Below are 22,892 nucleotides of genomic sequence, written 5' to 3'. Positions count from 1 at the left end.
CTTTCTATCACTAAGCCAGTTACTAACCCATTTCAGCAACCATGTTGCTGTTAGCCCTGGTGGAGCAGGTCGCTGCATCAAGGGAGGCATTCATGAGGTATTTTCCCGCAAGAGAAATCTGATCCGTTAAATCAGACAGTTCCTCAGCAGGAGCAGAGGCCAAAATGCCCCTGCGCAGGGTTTTGGCCCAGGCTGAAACAGCCTTGGCTACCCAGGACGAGACGAAACTAGGGCAGAGGGAGGCTCCGGAAGCCTCAAATGCCGATTTTGCTAATGCCTCGATTTGCCTGTTTGTGTGCCGGCGTTATGTGAAGCCTTTCCCCGCGGTTTAGCACGTCCCAGCGCCTGAAAATGCGACCCTCTCTCCTATCACAGGGGAAGCCTGGTAAGCTATATGGAGATCGCTGCCAGGCAGGGTGAGGGAAGAAAGGGGGGCGGGGGAGGGGGGGGGGCTTTGTTGATTGAAGATCCCTTACCTGGAGATGAGGAACCATCTGGATCCCTTGTAGACTAGAGGGTCCTGGAAGAAGTCCTCCTTCCCGCGCCACAAACTCTCTGGTGCAGAAGACAGCGTCGAGCCCTAACCAGGGGGAGCGGGTCACTGGAAATGACCGCCGTCTTCCTCTCAGCCCACTCCGAGGAGAGGGATGAGGAGGGGAAACGGGCAGGACCGGCCGAGGAAGAAGGTCACCCTGAACACTCGGAGGGTGACAGGGGACAAGGTCCTGCCCAGCGGGTCCGAGAGGGTGCAATGTGGGTGATACCACACTGCTCTCTCGGTTGCTCAAAGTGGGGAAAACAGGGTGAGAAAACTGCACCCTGTTACCCTGAAGAAAAGAGTCTGAAAAAGAAAGGGAAAAGGTTAATAAACAAAACAAATCCCTGTAAAAGAAATGCGGCTCTGGGGTTAGATCCAGGTCCGCCTCCTACAAACACTAAGCAAAAACTGAGTTGCCTGGTGCCTGTCGGAGGGTGTATACTGCCGGGGAGGAGTTACTTCTTTATTTGCATAGTGTCAGCCTCCTAGTGACAACAGCATACACCCACCCACGGCTACCTGTGTCCCCCAATGAGGCGAGAAAGAAATGGGCCACCAACTTCACAGCAGGCGTCACAGTTGTAGGATACCAGTGGTAGAGTTTTGGCACATAACATGTCCACTAGTTGGATATTTTGATGACCCTCCACCCCACATACCCCAGAGGTCTAGAAGAACCACTAAAGACTAATTACAACTGCATATTTTTTTGCTTGCTTGGAAGGCAATAGTTAGATGGGAAACAGTCAGCCCTCTCTTCCCAGTGGAAGAAATTCTGAATTCAGGGAAACTATGAAAAAAAAAAAAAATAGTGCATAAGATCAGGGGTTTCTCCCAGAAGTTCTCCAAGGTTTGAGAATCATTGTGTCTTCTCGGACTTTTTATCCACTAGTCAATCTTGGGATACGAGTTATGCGATTTGGATACGCGCTTCCCCTAGTCTCTCTCACTGGTCGATACAAGGCTGGGAGTAGTAATGGGTTTAAGAGGCTTCCATAGGTGGTCACCTGCTTGATAGTAATTGATCCTATATCTGTGAATGTTATGCAAACACCAAACTGCACGTACTCCATTAACCCTTTAACGACCAGGTGTATTTCAGTTTTTTATTTTCTTCTTTTTGCTCCCCTTCTTCCCAGAGGCATATCTTTTTTTATCAATATGATCAATATGGCAATGTGAGGACTTGTCTTTTTGCAAAACAAATTGTACTTTTGAACAACACTATTGGTTTTAACATATCATGTACTGGAAAACGGGAAAAAAAATCCAAGTGTGGTGAAACTGAAAAAAAACAAAAAAGTGCAATTCCAGTTTGGTTTTTTTTTTTTTTACCATGGTCACTAAATGCTAAAGCTGACCTGCCATTATGATTCTCCAGGTCATTACGAGTTCACACACACAAAACATGTATAGGTTCTTTTTTTATTTAAGTGTTGAAACAAAAATTCCAACATTTGTTTAAAAAAAAGTGCCAATCTCCGAGACCTGTAGCATCTCCATTTTTTGTGATCTTGGGTTGGGTGAGGGCTTATTTCTTGTGCGGCAGGCTGACATTTTTATGGATACCATTTTGGTGTAGATATGATCTTTTGATCGCCCGTTATTGCAATCGCAGGCAATTCTGAATGCGGCAATAGCAAATGTGATATTTGATTATTTTTTTTTAATTGTTTTATTTTGAATGAGGTGAAAGGGAGGTGATTTGAACTTTTATATTTTTTATTTAATATTTAAAATTTTAATTTTTTTTTATTTTTTTTTACATGCTTCAATGGTCTTTCTGGGAAACTAATAATTCGATCACCTGTGCTACACATGGGCTATGATCAAATCGCCTGTGTGTAGCAGAAATCGCCTGTGGTCGGCGCTCATAGCAATCTCTCAATGACAACAACCATAGAAGTCTCCTGTTAACCTCTGGTTGTCATGCCGACCCATCGGTGACCCACGATCATGTGACGCGGGGTCACCGACGGGAAGGATTAGAGTTCAACTAGTTAGCTGCGGTTGGATAGCGATTCCACTTACGGCTGTTAGGGGTACATGTCAGCTGTATAGATCAGCAGTCATGTGCCCGGAAAGGTGCGGGCTCAGCGCCAGAGCCGGCACCAAACAGGGGGGAGTCAAACGTGGGTATACTATCACGCCCAACGTTAAAACGGGGTTAATATGGGTTTATACCGTTTTATTGTATTGCAGCTTTTCTCACCTCAGTGGTCGTCTCTCGTGCTGCACATCCTTTACATGAGCCTTCTTCAGGGCAAGGCAATCTTTAATCTTCTTTTGGGCAGCTTTGTAGTCAGAGATAATTCCTCTCATTCTCTCTTCCATGAGTGGCGAAAGTCTTAATACCATACCGTAAATCTAGACAGAAAAATAAATGGATATTTACAGATCAAAGCCAAAGGATATGGACCAAAGGATATGGAAAGTGCTACATAGAAGCAGTATCTTGCACTTGAGTTCATCATCGAACATGTAAAATTGGAAAGCTGTCCATACACCTAGGAGATGGCCGGATTCATTCTGTCACCAGCCATTTCTTCTAACTCCCTTATACTCACTTGCTCTGCATTGCCTGTGTGAATAATGTCGCATACAGATTATCATCTTTGTGCACTAATATACCAAGCAATCATCCCCTCCATGGATTGGTAGGCCGAGAGTGATTGCTACATTGGTATTGCTGCACCTGTGTTTCTGCCATCAGCAATCGGGTCCGCTGCACCCTGCCAGTGCATTTGTTTGGAAGGCTTGAGCAGGTAATCATCTCTGCTTTTTATTTCTGTGATTTTGCATAGGTAGGTTGGTAGAGGGAGGAATCACAAGATCGTTTTCTGACAGGTTCAGTTTGAGATAGAGGGAGGGCATGATGTCTGATCCTGCTCACCCCCGACATCACTCGTCAGGAGGAAATACAGAGGCTTCATACACATTAGATTGTCAGCAACTCAAAAGACTTGGGTGTACAAAACACAAAAGCAGTTAAATATCGTAAAGTTTCAGGACATCACATCTTACCCGTGATCTTTTATTTGGCGTGTACAACTTTGCATTAGAGAAGACCAGTCTCATATCATTACACAGGTCATAAGGGTTATTGTAATTTTCCGCAGTCAAAGTTTCTTTGATGGTCCCAAAATCCATAGGAGTTTCAATAATGTCCTTGTAATCCTACAAATAATACAAAATGTGTAACTAAATTTTTACCTACATCCCATCTTCTCCCCTCACTGGCGATTAAGTACTATTCTCAAGTAACGGGATACCCACAAGTCAGCAATTAATGAGCTAACAGCAATTAAGCACACCCCCCCCCCCCCCCAATATAACATTCATCACCCATTCTGTGCATATGTGATGAATGTAGATGGCTGAAATAAGATTTTTAGCATGCACTGTAAAACCTCTTAGTGTTCATCTGTGTTCCCCAATGAAGCAACCAAGAAATTCATTGCCCCGCCAGACTCCCAACCGCCCTGCCAGACTCAAAAAAGTTAGAGTCAATAATCACCATTCCCTTACAGGAAACTGCTCCAGGTCCACTGGCTCTCTGAAGGGCTCAGAGTCTTCACAGTCTATTATAAAGTCCACCAGGTCCATGCAGCGACTCTTCCAGGAATCAGCACTGTTCTCACCCTAAAGGGATCATTAAATTCTTTAAATGTAATGAAGTCATGTCAGCGAACACGTACAGGCTTTATGCATGTGTCTCTTATTTTTGTAGGAACTTAAAATTAAACTAATATTTCAAAGAGCTCTGTATGTGTGATCCACAGAACATGAAAACCTGTCCGGAAGTGGAGCTTCGTCTTATGCAAACTTTAGTTATATAATGAATAAATTAATGGCTGCAGGTTGATAGGAAGAGCCGTACCTGTCTATCACACGACTCCGCTCCTGTAGTCGCCTCAGTGGTATTGCTCAAATCTGCAATGTTGGAACAGCTCCCATCCCTGAAAAAAAAAAATATATATATAATCTAATACTCCAGTGCTGGATGTGAGTGTGCAGCTCCCATCAGCATAGTGGAAGGGCTCGTGCTACGAAGCATTTCACAATAATTAAAACTAGCAGTCCTGTGAACGCAGCTTATGTCCCCCACATGGGCTCAAGGACTAATATCCATGTGAATTGACCTCAGCACGCACCGGTGTGTGACACAATGGACTGTATTGATGTTCTGTTCTACAATTTTGTATATATCTACACGAGAAGCTTGTAAGCATTCGATGTTATCTGGGTATTTCTTTACCTACTCTTCATATTTGGGAATGTAAAAGAAACCCCCACTCCAGGGGAATATGGTCTGTGCGTCACACTGAAGGATCCAGGTATGGGCTCCTTCCATCAGTCAGATGCATGAAGCCACAAGAACGTGAAGCCTTAGAGGCAGGAGCGCTCCGGTCTGCTCATTACCGCAGGGGAAAGCTCACATCTAAGGTTACATAAAAGTCTGGGTGTAATTCTTACATTATAAATTTTAGCAGCAAGTCTGTTATTTTCTTGGCGGACTCCGTGATGTTGCTGCCCGGTTCATTGAACGTCCTGGCGTTATGTTCAATGTATCTGACTTCCCAAATCAGAGTAGAAACCCTCCTGTAAGGAGAATAAAACAAAACGTGAACATTCAGAAACTTTAGAGACAATCCAAACAAATTCCCAAAATATCCCACAAGTCATGACGGGGAAAAAAAACCCTACAAATCTTACCGGTAAAAGTGATTCACGAGCCTCATCCGTATGGTGCTGAGATCAGTAGGGTAAGCGATTATCATGCAATATGATGGGTAGACGGTTAAATCTACAGGTGCAGCAAACTGAGCCGCCATGTCTGTTACACAAGAAGCAGCACATGTCAAAAAAGAAAAAAAGTCAATCTAACAGTTATTATCCAGTCGATACACCGTACACTTCCTCCATCGTCTGAGGGATAGCCATACAATCGATATGCAAAACCTCGCACCCGATGCAACGCTTCACCCATAACTTGCACATTCGGCATCTCACCTAGATTAAGGAGCTGATCGATGCCGCATATGATTCGCTCACATTCACTGTCTTGGTTCCCTTCCCCCCATTCTCCTTCCTGGGGGGAATACAGCAAAGTATCTCGCTCCTCTTCGGTTATGGAGATGCTGGTTCCTGGTTCTTCGGGTGGAAGTACTAAAAGCAGACGGGGGTATACTGAGTGACCTCCTTCCAGACAGTGTGAAAGAGTGTGAGTGTGTGTGTGTGTGTGTGTGTGTGTGTGAGAGTGAGTGAGAGTGTGTGAGTGTGTGTGAGAGTGTGAGTGTGTGAGAGTGTGAGAGAGTGTGAGAGTGTGAGAGAGTGTGAGAGAGTGTGTGTGTGTGAGAGAGAGTGTGTGAGTGTGTGTGTGTGTGTGTACATATACACACACAATTTTTTAGATTTTTTAAACAAACTTCCAGATTACTTTTAGCCACTTAAGTATGAAAAGCCTGACTGAACAAAATGGAATCTGAGACTAGTAAAATAAATAAAGTACGTACTATCATCAGGAATGACATCCATGTCCCAAGGACTCAGTTTTTCAGTCTCTCCATTATCCCACCTGTGAGGAGAATTGTAAGATACGTTTAGTGAGGAGAACGTGTACTGATGAGAGGACTCGGGGGGGGGGGGGGTCTCTGCTCTTACTTTACTATGTAGCACTGGAACAGGCTGTCGGGACAATCGGCTTGATACGGCTCCTGGTCGACCACTGTCCCGAACCACCATGCATCGTCGATAATAGACCGGAAGCGATCGCCTAAACACAGATGTAAACAGGATGTTAAGACATTTCTTGGCTTTCCCCAAAGTATGTTGTCACATTGTATGAGTGAAAATAACCGGAAAAAACAAAAAGCCTCCTAGTGGCAGCAGCATACACCCATGATTTCTGTGTCCCCCAATGAAGCGATAGAGAAAATACTTTTCCGGACACCTCATTGGGGACAATTTCCTCCCAGCAGGCTGCACCTCCCTACTGGCTACTAGGTGTAGATTAGGATCACGTAGAAGGCAGACACTCCAGACCTGCCTCTTTATACTGAGCGCCTCTTTTCTCCTTTAGATTAGGGAAACCGATTGGAATGGCCATTCTGTGAACACGTATAGAATAGTCATTAACAACTTAGATCTCCTGACCACCTGCTCACCAAAGCGTGTAGCATTACATGGAGCAAAGAATCCAGGATAAAGCCTTTCCCGGACAGGCGAGTATAAAGCCTCTCCTACATCCTACATTGAGCTGGCCCTCGTCCCCTGGTGTTGCATTGTGCCGATGTTTTTCATTCTCGGCCCACTTTATTATTTTCTCCAGGCACCGGTTCCCAGATTCTTTTGCACTGCTTGGTTCCTTATTTGGTCATTCCTCAGCCCACAGAGGACTGGGTGGACCATTTGCCCCTTGTGGGATCAACGCTTACGGTACCCCAGCAGCACATTCTCCATCTCCCAGTATCAGCTGCTGCCCAACCACCATGTATGCTTTTAGAGAGGATCGCACACTGCAGCCTGCCCAGGAAGCCCTGGTTACTAATTAATGCCTGAACCCTAGGTCAGTGCAAAAATTCTCATCTGGCTAACCGCTGTGTTCTGCACTATTCGTACTTACCCGACTCACCTGTCTCCTCCCACTTAGGAGCCTCCCCGTGGCCTACAAAGAGAAATCCCAACCCATTTCCTGCATAGCCTGTAACTCTGTACCCATCAGTCGTAACCGACCAATGTATCCAAATATTGGACAGTTTTCGAGCATTTACCTATGCAGGCAACCACCTAGTTCTCTGGTCACTATCCAGAGTAAGTCAGATCCAATAGCTAATACGCAGAAACGTGGCAGATCATGGCAGCGATCCAAGTGACATCGAGAGTTTTGAACATCTTGGTCTCCATGTCTCCTAGGTGGCTCAAGGCATCTCGCTCCCCTTCTCCCGAGGCTCAACCACCATGGGAATCTGACCTGTGTGCCGCCAAGGCATTTAAGCTAAAGACATGGTCGATGGCTTTATCAGTGTCATGAACCAGTCAGAGAAAGTAATGGAAGCAAGATTTCTCCTCCTGCAGAGTCCTTGTCCTTCAGAAAGGCCAGGCGACCAGAACATTTTTTATGCAGACAAAATGTTGTATTTCTTTTCTGGCCAGCGCATTTTTTCAGGGACTCCAACAACTTATTGGACCTCACAGAGCAGACTGCTCATGTGGGTAAGTATCTACCTTATCTTGCTTGCAGCTGCCGACTGTCCTGTTCAGACCCAAATCATCATTGCGACGATCTCTCGCATTGTTAACTCAAGTTGCGTTACTTTATCCTGCATTCAAGAGATCCTTTATTTCTTAGCATTACAAAGCATCCCCACTCAATAAACATTTTTTGGGTGGGAAATAGTCGTCTTTTCAGAACATGTGGACTCCGTAGGTCGTCTCTTACGAATACATGACTGAACTCTTCAATCTTTAACCCCTTCATGACCCAGCCTATTTTGACCTTAATGACCTGGCCGTTTTTTGTAATTCTGACCAGTGTCCCTTTATGAGGTAATAACTCAGGAACGCTTCAACGGATCCTAGCGGTTCTGAGATTGTTTTTTCGTGACATATTGGGCTTCATGCTAGTGGTAAATTTAGGTCGATAATTTTTGTGTTTGTGAAAAAAATGGAAATTTGGCTAAAACGTTGAAAGTTTTGCAATTTTCAAATTTTGAATGTTTATTCTGTTAAACAAGAGAGTTATGTGACACAAAATAGTTAATAAATAACATTACCCACATGTCTACTTTACATCAGCACAATTTTGGAACCAAATTTTTTTTTTTTTTGCTAGGAAGTTATAAGGGTTAAAATTTGACCAGCGATTTCTCATTTTTACAGCAAAATTTACAAAACCATTTTTTTTAGGGACCACCTCACATTTGAAGTCAGTTTGAGGGGTCTATATGGCTGAAAATACCCAAAAGTGACACCATTCTAAAAACTGCACCCCTCAAGGTGCTCAAAACCACATTCAAGAAATTTATTAACCCTTCAGGTGCTTCACAGCAGCAGAGGCAACATGGAAGGAAAAAATGAACATTTAACTTTTTAGTCACAAAAATGATGTTTTAGCAACAATTTTTTTTATTTTCCCAAGGGTAAAAAGAAACTGGACACCAAAAGTTATTGTACAATTAGTCCTGAGTACGCCGATACCTCATATGTGGGGGGGAACCACTGTTTGGGCGCACGACAGGGCTCGGAAGGGAAGGAGCGCCATTTGACTTTTTCAATGAAAAATTGGCTCCAATCTTTAGCGGACACATGTCGCATTTGGAGAGCCCCTGTGTGCCTAAATATTGGAGCACCCCCACAAGTGACCCCATTTTGGAAACTAGACGCCCCAAGGAACTTATCTAGATGCATAGTGAGCACTTTGAACCCCCAGGTGCTTCCCAAATTGATCCGTAAAAATGAAAAAGTACTTTTTTTTTTCACAAAAAATTTCTATTAGCCTCAATTTTTTCATTTTCACAAGGGCAACAGGATAAAATGAATCCTAAAATGTATTGGGCAATTTCTCCTGAGTACACCGATACCTCACATGTGGAGGTAAACCACTGTTTTGGCACACGACAGGGCTCGGAAGGGAAGGCACGCCATTTGACTTTTTGAATGAAAAATTAGCTCCAATCGTTAGCGGACACCATGTCGCGTTTGGAGAGCCCCTGTGTGCCTAAACATTGGAGATGCCCCACATGTGACCCCATTTAAACCCTCAAGTGCTTCACAGAAGTTTATAATGCAGAGCCGTGAAAATAAAAAATCATTCTTTCCTCAAAAATTATTTTTTAGCCCACAATTTTTTATTTTCACAAGCGTAACAGAAGAAATTGGACCCGAAAAGTTGTTGTCCAGTTTGTCCTGAGTACACTGATACCTAATATGTGGGGGTAAACCACTGTTTGGGCACACGTCGGGGCTCGGAAGGGAAGTAGTGACTTTTGAAATGCAGACTTTGATGGAATGGTCTGCAGGCATCACGTTGCGTTTGCAGAGCCCCTGATGTGCCTAAACAGTAGAAACCCCCCACAAGTGACCACATTTTGGAAACTAGACCCCCCAAGGAACTTATCTAGATATGTGGTGAGCACTTTGAACCCCCAAGTGCTTCACAGAAGTTTACAACGCAGAGCCGTGAAAATAAAAAATCATTTTTCTTTCCTCAAAAATTAGGTTTTAGCAAGCAATTTTTTATTTTCACAAGGGTAACAGGAGAAATTGGACCCCAATAATTGTTGCCCAGTTTGTCCTGAGTATGCTGGTACCCCAAATGTGGGGGTAAACCACTGTTTGGGCGCACGTCGGGGCTCGGAAGGGAGGGAGCACCATTTGACTTTTTGAATGCAAGATTGACTGGAATCAATGGTGGCGCCATGTTGCGTTTGGAGAACCCTGATGTGCCTAAACAGTGGAAACCCCTCAATTCTAACTCCAACACTAACCCCAACACACCCCTAACCCTAACCATACCCTAACCACAGCCTAAGCTTAACCCTATTTCCAACCCTAGCCCTAATTCCAACCCTAACCCTAAGGCTGTGTGCCCACGTTGCGGATTCGTGTGAGATTTTTCCACACCATTTTTGAAAAATCCGCAGGTAAAAGGCACTGCATTTTACCTGCGGATTTACCGTGGATTTCCAGTGTTTTTTGTGCGGATTTCACCTGTGGATTTCTATTGAGGAACAGGTGTAAAACGCTGCGGAATCCGCACAAAGAATTGACATGCTGCGGAAAATACAACACAGCGTTTCCGCGAGGTATTTTCTGCACCATGGGCACAGCGGATTTGGTTTGACATAGGTTTACATGGTACTGTAAACCTGATGGAAAAGTGCTACGAATCCGCAGCGGCCAATCCGCTGCGGATCCACAGCCAAATCTGCTGCAGATCTGCAGCGTGTGCACATAGCCCAATTCTAGCCCTAACCCTAGTTCTAACCCTAATTCTAGCCGTAACCCTAACCCCAAGGCCAGGTTCACACTGCGCTAGCAGCAGCCCGTTCAGCACATACGCTAACGGCTGCTGCTAGCGCAACGGCCGACGTTTGCATCACGCTAGCGCAGATAGAGCATCTGCTAGCTCTATCTGCGCTATCAGTGACGGACCCGGAAACGCTGCAGCCCGAGGCTCCGGGTCCGTCACTCAATGACAACACATCCCTAGAGCACCCCCATTGTGGGCGTGCGCTAGTGATGCGTCCGACATTGCTGTCAATGGCGGCCGTAACGGACTACGTTACACCGCGTTTATGCCGCGGTGTAATGTAGTCCGTCTAACGGACTGCTTAGACGCAGTGTGAACTAACCCTAACCCTAGTGGGGCAAAGAGGAAAAAAAAATTTCTTTATTTTATTTTTGTCCCTACCTATGGGGGTGATAAAGGGGGGGTTTATTTATTATTTTTTTATTTTGATCACTGTGATAGAATCACAGCGATCAAAATGTACCTGTAACGAATCTGCCGGCAGATTCGGCGGGCGCAATGCCCTTTCCCCCCTCGATTTTGGAAGATGGCGGCGCCCATTGAACACGCGGACGGAGACCAGGAGGGACACAGGTCGGTAAGTATGATGGGGGGGTGATCGGACAGCGGGGTGGGGGGGGGGAGGGGGGAGCGGACAGGAGGATGGAGGGGAGCGGGGGACACTAGATGACAGGACGGAGGACCGGAGGGGAGGTGATCGGTGGGCAGATCGCGATCTCCAGCCATGGCTGATGCTATTGCAGCATCGGCCATGGCTGGATTGTAATATTTCACCAATTTTCATTGGTGAAATATTACTATCGCTCTGATTGAAAGTGAAACGTCACTTTCAACAGCCAATCGGAGCGATCGTAGCCACGGGTGGGGGGAGAAGGCACCCCCCCTGGGCTAAAGTACAACTCCCCCTGTCCCTGCAGGTCGGGTGAAATTGCAGTTAACCCTTTCACCCGGCCTGCAGGAGTGCAATCCAACCATGACGCATATGCTGCGTCACAGGTCAGATTGGCACAGGTTTTCATGACGCATACGGTGCGTCAAAGGTCGGGAAGGGGTTAATGATAGGTTTCTTTTCTGACCTTGGCTTTTGTTATTTTCCAGGCCATCTCTTCCTGGTCAGGAGATACTGCTCAGATTCATGTACAGGAGGGCTTTATAGATTTATTTTTTTTTTTTATTTAATTATCAAACCTCTTCACCATGCTCAAGAAGCATGGCTCACCTTATCCTGGAACCAAAAGTGTTGAACAAATGGCTTTGACTTCGCCACTTCAGATTGGAGGTCAGAGAGGAGAAGCAGTCAGCTGATTGTATGTATCCAAGTCTTGAGATTTTTATTAATTTTTTATTTTTTTTTTCTTTTGGGGGGGGGGGGGGTGGTAGTTTAGGGGGCACAAGACAAAAAAAAAAAAAAAGAAAGTGTCCCTAACTTTTTATTTTAATGGAAACATGGCATTTCTAGCGTAGGCTCCCCTTTACATACAGGAAGACTATTACATACGTCCGCATTAATGGAACATACCCGAATGCCAGTCGGTGTGACGTGCATGATCATAAAACTGCCTCAAGACAAGGAAGTCTATCACATCCGGCATGTCATGGTATCTAAAACACAAAACAAAATGCATTTAGGAACACAGTTATTTTTTAGAGAGCATTATAACATTTTTATAAATTTAACTCACATTTGCAAAATTATATAAAAAAAAAAAAAGAACCTGAACTCCTCTCTCTGCCGTTACAATCTCATTTAATTTTCTACCAGGTCAAAGGAACAGACTACGTAATCTTCAGTCACAAATAGCAATGATTGTGCAGGTCGCAGCCCTTGGCTGTCCAGTAATTACATAGGGAACAGATGTGCAGCCATCCGTGCAAAACAAGCCATAAAACATCACCAACCCACAGCTACCACTGCAGGGAAGATGTAAGGATGGGGAGATGCTAGCGACAGCAGGAAAAGGAGATGAAATATCACTAAAACTACAGTTTGTTTTTAAATACTGCACTTAAGGGTTTTCATTGCTGACTGATGAACTCAAGAGGTTGCACATTGTGGCACGCCATGTTTGCACAAAATAATAGGTAAACGACATAGAACTCCATTGAAAAAATAAATAATGGAGCACAGACCTCTTATTCTGAGCTTTACAGGATAAAGAAGATTCTGGTGTTGGTTCAGCGCTGCATCCCCTTTGCAGTCTTCCCCTCCGAGCTGTGCTAGAAACTTGCGTATGGCTTCTGCATTTGTAGTCAGTGACTTTGTAGGGAAGACTTAAAAGGGGGACAAAGTGCTATAACTGTTGGTGGGTTTATAGTGGTCAGACCTATACAGACAGCATATGCTAGTGATAGGATGAGAATACCCCTTTAAAAATTGTGCATCATTAGAGAGACTTTTCTCATATCTTGTCCCACGATTTTTTCATTACTAAAACTTTCCTTTCTCGCCGTCACCGAAACCTGGCTCACCCCCTCTGACACAGCCTCTCCTGCTGCACTTTCGTATGGTGGATTCCACCTTTCCCACACACCCTGCCCCAGCAGCAAGCATGGTGGAGGAGTTGGGTTTCTTTTGTCAAATAACTGCTCCTTCACCCACAACCCCATTTCCACCCTCTGTTACCCTCCCTTCCTTTGCGGTGCACACATCTACTCCCCCACCAACCTCCAGCTGGCTGTCATTTACCGCCCCCCACCACCTTCTTTGGCCACTTCACCACCTGGCTACTTCATTTCCTCTCTGCTGCCATCTCCACTATAATCTTGGGTGACTTCAACATTCCCATTGACACTTCCCTCTCAGCTGCCACTAAACTTCTTTCACTTCCTCCTTCGGCCTCAATCAATGGTCTTCTGCAGCCACTCACAAAGATGGCCACACACTGGACCTTATCTTCACCCGCCTCTGCTCCCTATCTAACCTCTCTAACTCACCTCTCCCTCTTTCTGACCACAACCTGCTTACATTCTCTACCCTCTCCACTCCTTGTCCACAATCCCCACCCCACAAACTTGCACACCCTCGCAGAAATCTTAAAAACCTCGATCTACACTCTCTCCGAATCCCTTCTCCCTCTTAAAGACATAAGTTCCTTACACAAAGCGGATGTCGCTGCCACTTTATGTAACACCACAATAGCTGCAGCTCTCTAATCTGTCACCCCTCTCACACATACCAAAGCTCGCAAAATTAACAGACAGCCCTGGCACACCAGCCTGACCAAAGAACTGAGACGGGCTACCGGGGTTGATGAGCGGAGATGGAAAAGATCCTACTCCAACGAGGACTTCATCGCATTCAAACAGTCGCTCACCATTTTCAAGGCCACACTCGCTGCAGCAAAACAAACCTACTTCTCATCTCTCATATCCTCCCGTCTCACAACCCTAAACAGTTATTCAACACCTTCAACTCTCTCCTCCGTCCCACAGCACCTCCTCCCTCTCCACTCATCTCGGCTGAAGACTTTGCCTCATTTTTCAAGCAGAAGATTGATGACATCAGAGACAGTTTTGATCAACAACCCCCAGAGCCCTTCCTCCATAACCAAATTCTCCATTACAGAAGATCGACTCCACTCTACTCAAGATCACATCTCACCACCTGTGCACTTGACCCGATCCCATCCCACTTAATCTCAAACCTCACCAGTCTTCATCAAAACCCTAACTCATCTCTTCATCCTATCACTAAACTGTTTTCTCCTCAAGCTTTAAATATGCCTCAATCATGCCTATCCTCAAAAAGCCCTCTCTTGACCCATCCTTTATCTAGCTATCGCCCGATATCTCTTCTCCCTTATGCCTCAAAACTACTGGAACACGTCCATCTTGAACTGTCCTCCCCCCTCTCTTCTTGCTCCTTCTTCGACCGCTTACAATCTGGCTTCCGCCCGCATCACTCCACCGATACTGCCCTAAATAAAAAGTCACCAATGACTTATTAACTGCCAAAGCCAAGCGACACTACTCCGTCCTCCTCCTGGACCGGTCCTCTGCCTTTGACACAGTGGAGAATTCCCCATTACTACAGAACCTCATCCCTTGGCATCACAGACTCGGCCCTATCTTGGATCTCGTCATACCTAACAGACCGGACATTCAGCGTCTGCCACTCACACACCACCTCCTCACCTCGCCCCCTGTCAGTCCTGCAGCATTCAATCCTAGGGCCCCTGCTCTTCTTCATTTACACCTTCGGCCTCATAGAATCTCACGGATTTCAGTATCGCCTCTGTGGTGAAGTGTGTGTGTGTGTGTGTGTGTGTGTGTGTGTGTGTGTGTGTGTGTGTGTGTGTGTCTCTCTCTCTCTCTCTCTCTCTACATATACACACAGATGTATAGATCTATTGTGTCACTGGCAAATGTAACATCTGTCTTGAAATCTACAAGTCACACCTAGGTGTTAATATGTACTTCCCTGAGACAAGTAGACCTCTGTCTCCAAATCTCACCAGGGGGTCCAGCTAGGGCCAAGAAGAAAGGGAACATTTGACACCTCCTAGCTCTTGGAGGGGAGATGTTAATTGCGGCCTGATGGTATCTATCCGTGAGAACCTTTACCCAGGGTGTCTCAAGAGAAAAATAATATATTAGTAGCGCGGCCGTGGCCCAATCAAAAAGCCAGCAATTATGATATTAACCTGAGGGGGAGATCTACAAACCTGACCTCCAGACCAAGCTATAAATTAAGGCTGTATACAGAGAATTGTGTTCACATAATGGGGGCAGCCTGAGAAGCTGGTGTGATCCAATCTACATTCGTCCAACCCTCAGGGAGCAGAAAGGAACTACCAGTTAGATAATTTCTGTAAGTTTCTCCTGTTTATTTTAATACTGTTTTGCATAAGTTGTATGTCTTTTTATTATATTTTTATACCTTTTCTTATTGTAAGCACTGAACCTTTGTCGTATTAAAGTATAAAACTTTAACAAGTTGAACCTTGAATATTCTAAAAGAATCCATAGCCTAAGGTGTGTGAGCCTTATCAGTGGTAGACAATATTAGTATTAATAGTTCGGGACTCATCGCCCATGTATACGGTGAGTGGTGGCAGCGTGTATGAGCGGGTGGGTGGTCTGGGTCGGTGTGTGATTTATGCTCCCATTACAGCATAGGACAGAGGTTGAATGCTGGACAGAGTGGGGAGATGGATAACTCGTGCAGGCACAACCCCAAGTCACGTGTGAGAGCAGGCACGTGACGAATAAGTGACACCACGGAGAAGGGATCCGTGACAGTCTGTATACTGATGACACAAAGATCTAAATCTCTGGATCAGTTATCACCTCCCTACTAACCAGAATCCCACAATGTCTTTCTGCTATTTCATTTTTCTCTGCTAGACTTCTAAACCTTAATATGGAAAAAACAGATTTCATAGTCTTTCCCCCAACTCACGCGACAGTAAACAGCTGCTCACTCTCCCCAGTCCCACAAGCTCGCAGCCTCGGCTAATCCTTGACACTGATCTCTCCATTAAACCACATATCCAAGCCCTCTCCACATCCTGCAGACTTCAACTCAAAAATATTTCTCTATCGCCTTTCATTGGGGGACACAGGAACCATGGCTGTATGCTGCTGCCACTAGGAGGCTGACACTATGCAAATAAAAAAGTTAGCTCCTCCTCTGCAGTGTACACCCTACCGACAGGAAGTAGGATATTCAGTTTAGCTTAGTGTCAGTAGGAGGTGGACACGGGTCTTTCATTAGACCCTTATCTACCTCAATGTGCGTCGTTTCCTTTCAGGTTTTTCCGGAGGGATACAGGGTGAACAGTCACACCTGTAGTCCCACTATGCGGACTATGAGTACGGCGTGTACTGCCACCCCGTATCCTCATAGATCCCTCTCCAGGACCAAGATCCTAGCACACAAGCGTGCTCAGAAGTCCGGTCCTGGCGCCGTCCCCCACCCACTCGCCCACCAGAGCCTGTCGGTCGGAGGAGACGAGGACGTCCATCAGCTCCGTGAACGTCTCATTCCTTCCAGGTTAGTACCGGCGGGGGATGTTTAGGTGAGTATTTTCCCGCCCCACCCTGTGGCTTCCCTGGATCCCAAAAAAAAAAAAAGGGTTCCTATTTAAGGGGTTTTCTGATGCGAATCGCATCTCTTTTCAGCCGCGCCACTTCCGTGGATGCGGCCTCCCTGTCCCCTGTTCCGGCGCGGCTGCCTTTACGGACCACCGCGCCGCTTCTTGTCCAGGCACGCTATCTGCGTGGCCTTGCTCGGGGGGGAGGGGGGGGGGCCATTTCCGCCTCAGGTCCTGCAGGCTTCCCAGCCCCAGCTTCAGCGCGGCGGCTTCGGCCCTCAGTGGCTCCCCTGCTCCGGCCGCTGTTTGCGGCCGTTCATTTCTATTCTGCGTGGTGGCTTTGCCAGCCGTCGCATCGCTCTGGCCGCTGTATGCGGCCGTTTTTTTCAGCGCAGCGGCTTCCCAGCCGCCACATCGCTTCGGCCCTCTCTGGCTTCCCTGCTCCGGCCGCTGTATGTGGCCGTTCATTTCTTTTCAGCGCGGCGGCTTTGCCGGCCGCCGCATCGCTTCGGGCCCCCTGCAGCTGCGTCCCTCTGGCCGCTTACAGTGCCGCTCATCCTCCCTCAGCGTGGCGGCTTGCCAGACCGCCACACCGCTTTGGACCTGCGGCTGCGCTACTCCCGCCGCTGTAGGCGGCCGCTCACCCATCGCCTTCTGCGGCGCACTGTCCTCCGCTGCGGCCCTTCCATGCCGGTCACCGATCGCTAATTTAGGCCCCGGTTTCTGCCTGGGCCTACTTCCGGTGCCGGACTCCGCCCCCTTTCCTTGTTCGTCGGGCGGGCTTTTCTCCCGCCCGACAATTTCACTGAGAACCGCCTTTTCTCCTCCCACCGGCGCCATCTTGGGACTCCTGAACCACGAGTCCCCTCCTCAGGAACAAGAGAGTGATATAGTACAGTGGTAAGGTGTGCAGGCTTGCAAACAGAGAGCTGTGAGTTCGAACCCCAGCAATGAAAGTTAATTTTAAGCAACGCAGATCGATCAAGATTACGGCAGCAGGCCTTACCACCCTCCTGCCTAAGGGTCCATTTCTCGCCGGAGGTCCATACCATCTAGCCGGACAGCTTCCTCCGGATTTCGTCTGCCGTAAGTAGCTCTGCACCGCAGACTGACACTCCGCTATGTCTGTCCTGCAGCAACCCGATTGTTCCCACCGCCCAGGATCCCCCAGCCGATCCGCCCCAGAGTGATACCCATCCCAGGCTGGGCCTCCTCTGTCTCAATAGGTGGCCAATTTAACATGGGTGTCTCAAACCCTGGTTTCCGTGCTGGATCGGTTACCCCTGCAGACCCCCGCAGGAGCCACCGGGTCGCAGGAAGCTCCGTCCAAGCCTTTCAAGGCTAGCTGCAAAAGGTCCAGACAGGAACGCCGGTCTGAGTCCTCTTCTTGCTCCATCTCGCCACTCGGTCCTCCTCTGCGGTCGGCGTCCTCCCGATCCTCCGCTGAGTCAGGCGAGGCTTTCTCTAATGCGCCTTCGGAGGATAATTTGGGGCCGGATTCGAACCAAATCGCTAACATGAGGGATATGGTTCAAAGCCTCATTGGAGCGACCAATCAGACCTGTGGCATCGAAGATTCCTCTACGAAACCCGCAGATCAGGCGGTTTCGTTTAGACGGTCTAAACTACCTCCCAAGGTATTTGCTCCTCATCCTGAATTCGAGGAGCTTCTGGCCAGAGAGCAAATTCGACCAGACGTTCTCAAAGAGACAAGCGTATTGGAGTCTCATATCTCTTTCCTCCGGATCTCATTGCCAACCGGAATGAGAGGCGTTAGAGAACGACCTCTCCCCCTGTGGATCCGTCGGCTGCTAGACTTGCCGCCAACAGTCCTTACGCTGTCCGGTGGGCGGCTCTGAAAGATTCCATCGATAGGATCATGGAATCCTTCGTGAAGTCGGCTTTCGAAACTGCCGCATCATCCCAATGCCCGGCTTTGGCTTCCTCATGGGTTTCGAAGTCTGTATCTGAGGGGCTAAACAACTCCGTTGGGGCATTCAAGCTGGAGCTCCGTCAGGCCGGCTGGCGGAACTTGCCACCCAGATTACTCATGCCGGGGAATAATTTGTTCCCGGGACGTCGCGTCTTCTGCCGCACAGGCGCCCAGTAATGTCGTTGCCAGCTGTCGCACTGTTTGGCTCAAGAGTCATCGAAGAAGTCCCTCACTAGCCTGCCTTTTCAAGGTTCACGTCCTTTCGGTTCCAAGCTGGACCAAATTATTAAGGACGCCACTGGTGGCACCAGTCCCCTTCTCCAGACCTCACCTACTTCCCCTTAGGCGGCTACTTTGGTCTTTTCGACCTTTTTCGTAGTTTTGCGGCATCAGATTCTTCTTCGCAACTGCAGAGGCCACAGGCACGTTAAGAGAAGAAGGTATTCTTCGGCTCACTCTTTCCTGGCGTGCCCGCTACTCCTAAGTTGGATTCTCCAGGTCCAGGACTGGAAGTTCCACCTAGGCATGACCCACGACTAGACCCCAGCCCGTTTCTCAGACTGGGCAACCGTCTCCTGTTCCTCAGGGATGTCTGGGTCTCCTCAGCAGAGGTCGCATGGGCCAGGGCACCTGTTCCCTCTAGACACAAAATTTTCATTTCACGGTCCTGGGATCGTTTTCTTCAAATCCCAACCTACGAGAGACCCCGCTCTAGTCCCGGGTTTTCTTTACTGCCATTGTTTCCCTCCTTAAATCCGAAGTAATCGTTCCCGTCCCAGAACAGGAACAGTTCACAGGCTTCTCTTCGAATCTTTTTGTACTGACAGAACGACAAGGTTCGTCCCAGTCCGGATCTCAATTTGCTGAACAAGAAGTTTCGTCGGAGACACTTCAGGACGATATTCCCTCGTTCAGTAATCGCTTCCATGGAGGCTCAGGAATTTCGGTTTCAGGCTCCCGAAAGTCTATCCATCTTTCCAGACATTCTAACCGTTGAAGGCTCGTCAACAGGAAGAAGTTCCGTCTTGTTCAGCGCCTCGTATCTCCGGGCATGTTCTTCGACACTTGTCGGATCAGAGTCTTCCTTCCCGAAGACAAGATATCCCTCCTTTGTCAGGAAGTTCGCTTGCTCCAGGGTTCTCGGCTCCCCTCCTTTCCGATGGGCCTTAAAGGCCCTAAGGAGGTTGGTTGCAACATTGGAAGCAATTTTCCCTTCGCCCGTTTCATTCAAGACTTCTTCAGCAGGCTATTCTATCACAGGGGACAGGTCTGTCTTCTCCCTGCATCGTCCGATCCGGTTTTCTCCCGGGTCAAATGGTTCCTCGACTGGTGGCCGAGGTCTCTTCTCTTATCCCAGAGTAGATCCTTCTCAGCATATCCTTCCAATTCCCTGGCAGGTGGTGACGACGGACGCCAGCCCGCTCGGCGGAGGCGCGGGGCTTTGTTTCCTGTTCTTTCAGGGATGTTGGTCGGCGCAGGAGTCCTCTTTGCCGATCAATGTTCTCGAGTTCCGGATCATCTTTCTGTCTTGCCCTCACTGGGTAAGGATTCTCAGCAGCCTGCCAAGTCAAACCCAGACAGACAATGACACAGCAGTGGCATACGTCTACCAAAAGGGGTGGACTCGGCGTTCTCTGGCCTCGGCCGAGATTCCAGGATCCTCCTTTGGACAGAGGCAACGGTCCTGGTGAGCTCCGCAGTGCATGTCCCCGGCGTGAACAGTTAGGCCGCCGACTTCCTCGGCTTCGAGGGCCTCGCAGCAGGGGAATGGTACTTCAGGAGGTTTCCTGTCAGATTGCTCTTCGATGGGGGACTCCAGAGGTGGACCTCATGGCGTCCCGATTGAACAGGAGGTCCCTCGGGTCGGCCCAGGGTCCCGTGATCCTCTCACAGTGGTGTTGACATTTTGGCCATTCCTTGGTCGCAGTTCCTGCTCCCCTATCGGTTCCCACCCCTTCCCTTGCTTTCCAAGCTGTCGAAAAAGATCAAGGCGGGATGGGTGCCGGTCATTCTGATCGTCCCAGATTGGCCCAGGAGGTCTTGGTTTGCAGACATCGTCAATCTTCTCGCGGACACCCCTGGTGCCTTCCAAACAGACCCGATCTGCTGTCTCAGGGTCCGATCTGCCACCCGAATTATCGATCGCTCAGTTTAACGGCGTGGCTGTGGACTCCACTGTTTTAAGAGCGTCCGGCCTTTCGGCCCGGATGAGTCACACTATAATCCAGGCTAGGAAGCCTTCGTCTTCTTCCAGGATCTACTATTGTACCTGGAAGGCTTTCTTTCGTTGATGCGAGTCCAACCGCTTTTCACCTATGTCCTTTTTCCCTGCCTTCCATTTGGTTTTCCTTCAGGCAGGACTGGATTCGGGCTTCGCTCTCAGTTCCCAAAAGGGCCAGGTTCCTGCGCTCTTCTTCCCTTTAAGAAGACTTTATCTCCTCAGCCACAGGTTAAGACCTTCCTTCAAGGAATAGTCCACGCTGTCCCTCCGTTCAGGGCCTCTGTGGATTCATGGGATTTAAAGGTTGTGTTGGTTGTTCTTAGGGGTTCCCCCCTTTGAGCCTCTCAGGGAGTTTTCCCTGTCAGTTCTATCTCGGAAGGTGGCTTTTCTCAGGTCCATCTCTTCGATCCGCCGCGTTTTTGAGTTGACGGCCATTTCCTGCCGACCTCCTTTCTTGATTTTCCACCAGGATAAGGTGGTCCCAGGCCTCCGCCTTCCTTCCTTTCTCGAGGTGGTTTTCATCTTTCCACCTCAACGAGGACTTCGTTCTACCTTCCTTTTGTCCAGCTCCGACTCATCCTCTGGAGCGATCGTTGAACAGGCTGGACCTCGTCAGGGCAGTGAGGATCTCCCTGGCTAGCACGGCCGCTTTCCGAAAGATGGATTCTCTTTTCGCCATCCCTGATGGCATGCGTAGAGGCCTGCCGGCTTCCAAGGCGACGATTGCTCGCTCGATCAGAACGGCAATTTTGGAAGCTTACCGGGTCAAGCACAGAGGGCCCCCTCCTGAGATGAAGGCTCACTCTACCCGGGCAGTCGGCGCTTCCAGTGCGGTACGTCACAGGGCTTTCGCCGACGGCTTTGCAAAGCGGCAACCTGGTCTTCCATCCACACGTTTCGCCGAACTACGGCGGACTCCAGCCTGGGCAGAAGGATCCTGCAGGCGGCAGTGGTGAGTCCTCGGACCTGATGGAAGTCTGTTTTTCCCACCCCAGGGACTGCTTTGGGACGTCCCATGGTTCCTGTGTCCCCCAATGAAAGGCGATAGAGAAAACAGGATTTTTGGTTGCTTACCGTAAAATCTGTTTCTCGGAGCCTTCATTGGGGGACACAGCACCCTCCCAAGTTGAACAGCTCTGTTTACTGTCTACGTTTGGGTTCTTTGAACACTCTGAGCGTTTGAAGCTGTTAATCTGTGAAGCGCCGTGGACTTTGTTGGCGCTATATAAAGTTTATTATTATTATATTATTATTCTTTCTCTTTTACACGTTGCTTCTCCTACTGCTTTCTCAATAACTGAATATCCTACTTCCTGTCGGTAGGGTGTACACTGCAGAGGAGGAGCTAACTTTTTTATTTGCATAGTGTCAGCCTCCTAGTGGCAGCAGCATACACCCATGGTTCCTGTGTCCCCCAATGAAGGCTCCGAGAAACAGATTTTACGGTAAGCAACCAAAAATCCTGTTTTTCCGATTCCGTACATTCCTCAACCAAGAATCTGCAAAAACCATAGTCCATGTCCTCATCTCCCATCCTGACTACTGCAACCTCCTGCTCTTTGTTCCCCCTTCTAACACTCGCACCCCTCCAATCTATTCTAAACTCTGCTGCCTGACTAATCCACCTGTCCCTCCGCTATTCCCCGGCCTCTCCCCTCTGCCAATCCCTACACTGGTTCCAGATTACCAACAGACTCCAGTTCAAGACCCTAACCATGGCATACAAAGTCATCCACAACTGGTGTCCTCCATACATCTGTGATCTCGTCTAGCGGTACTTGCCTGCACGCAACCTCCGATCCTCACAAGATCTCCTTCTCTACTCCCCTCTTATCTCCTCTTCTCACAATCGCATACAAGAATTCTCCAGCACATCATCCCTACTCTGGAACTCTCCAATACAACATATCAAACTCTCGACTTCCGTGGAAACCTTCAAAGAGAACCTGAAGATTCATCTCTTCCGACAAGGCTACAACCTGCAGTAACAACCGATCCACCAAACCGCTGCATGACCAGTTCTCCCTCACCTACTGTATTCTCACTAGTGATGAGCAAATGGCATTGTGCTCGGGTTTCCCCAAGCATGCTCGGGTGATCTCTGAGTATTTTGCAGTGCTCAGACATTAAGT

At 48.0% G+C, this 22,892-nt stretch overlaps 1 protein-coding gene across 1 annotated transcript in view; it reads right to left on the bottom strand.

Moving 5' to 3' along the window:
• The window catches only part of LOC138672600 (bromodomain and WD repeat-containing protein 1-like), a 139,814-nt gene that overhangs the window by 27,976 nt on the left and 88,946 nt on the right, over positions 1–22,892 (bottom strand). Inside the window, 10 exon segments of the mRNA XM_069760737.1 lie at positions 2,751–2,905; positions 3,563–3,715; positions 4,067–4,180; positions 4,419–4,497; positions 5,015–5,140; positions 5,255–5,375; positions 5,552–5,707; positions 6,055–6,116; positions 6,203–6,314; positions 12,091–12,173. Of these exon segments, the coding sequence (XP_069616838.1) occupies positions 2,751–2,905; positions 3,563–3,715; positions 4,067–4,180; positions 4,419–4,497; positions 5,015–5,140; positions 5,255–5,375; positions 5,552–5,707; positions 6,055–6,116; positions 6,203–6,314; positions 12,091–12,173 (1,161 nt within the window).

This window comes from Ranitomeya imitator, chromosome 3 (genome assembly GCF_032444005.1).
Source record: "Ranitomeya imitator isolate aRanImi1 chromosome 3, aRanImi1.pri, whole genome shotgun sequence".
NCBI classification, from domain to species: Eukaryota; Metazoa; Chordata; class Amphibia; order Anura; family Dendrobatidae; genus Ranitomeya; species Ranitomeya imitator.
Note: the sequence above shows the minus strand (reverse complement) of the source record. Positions and strands in the feature narration are given on the sequence as shown.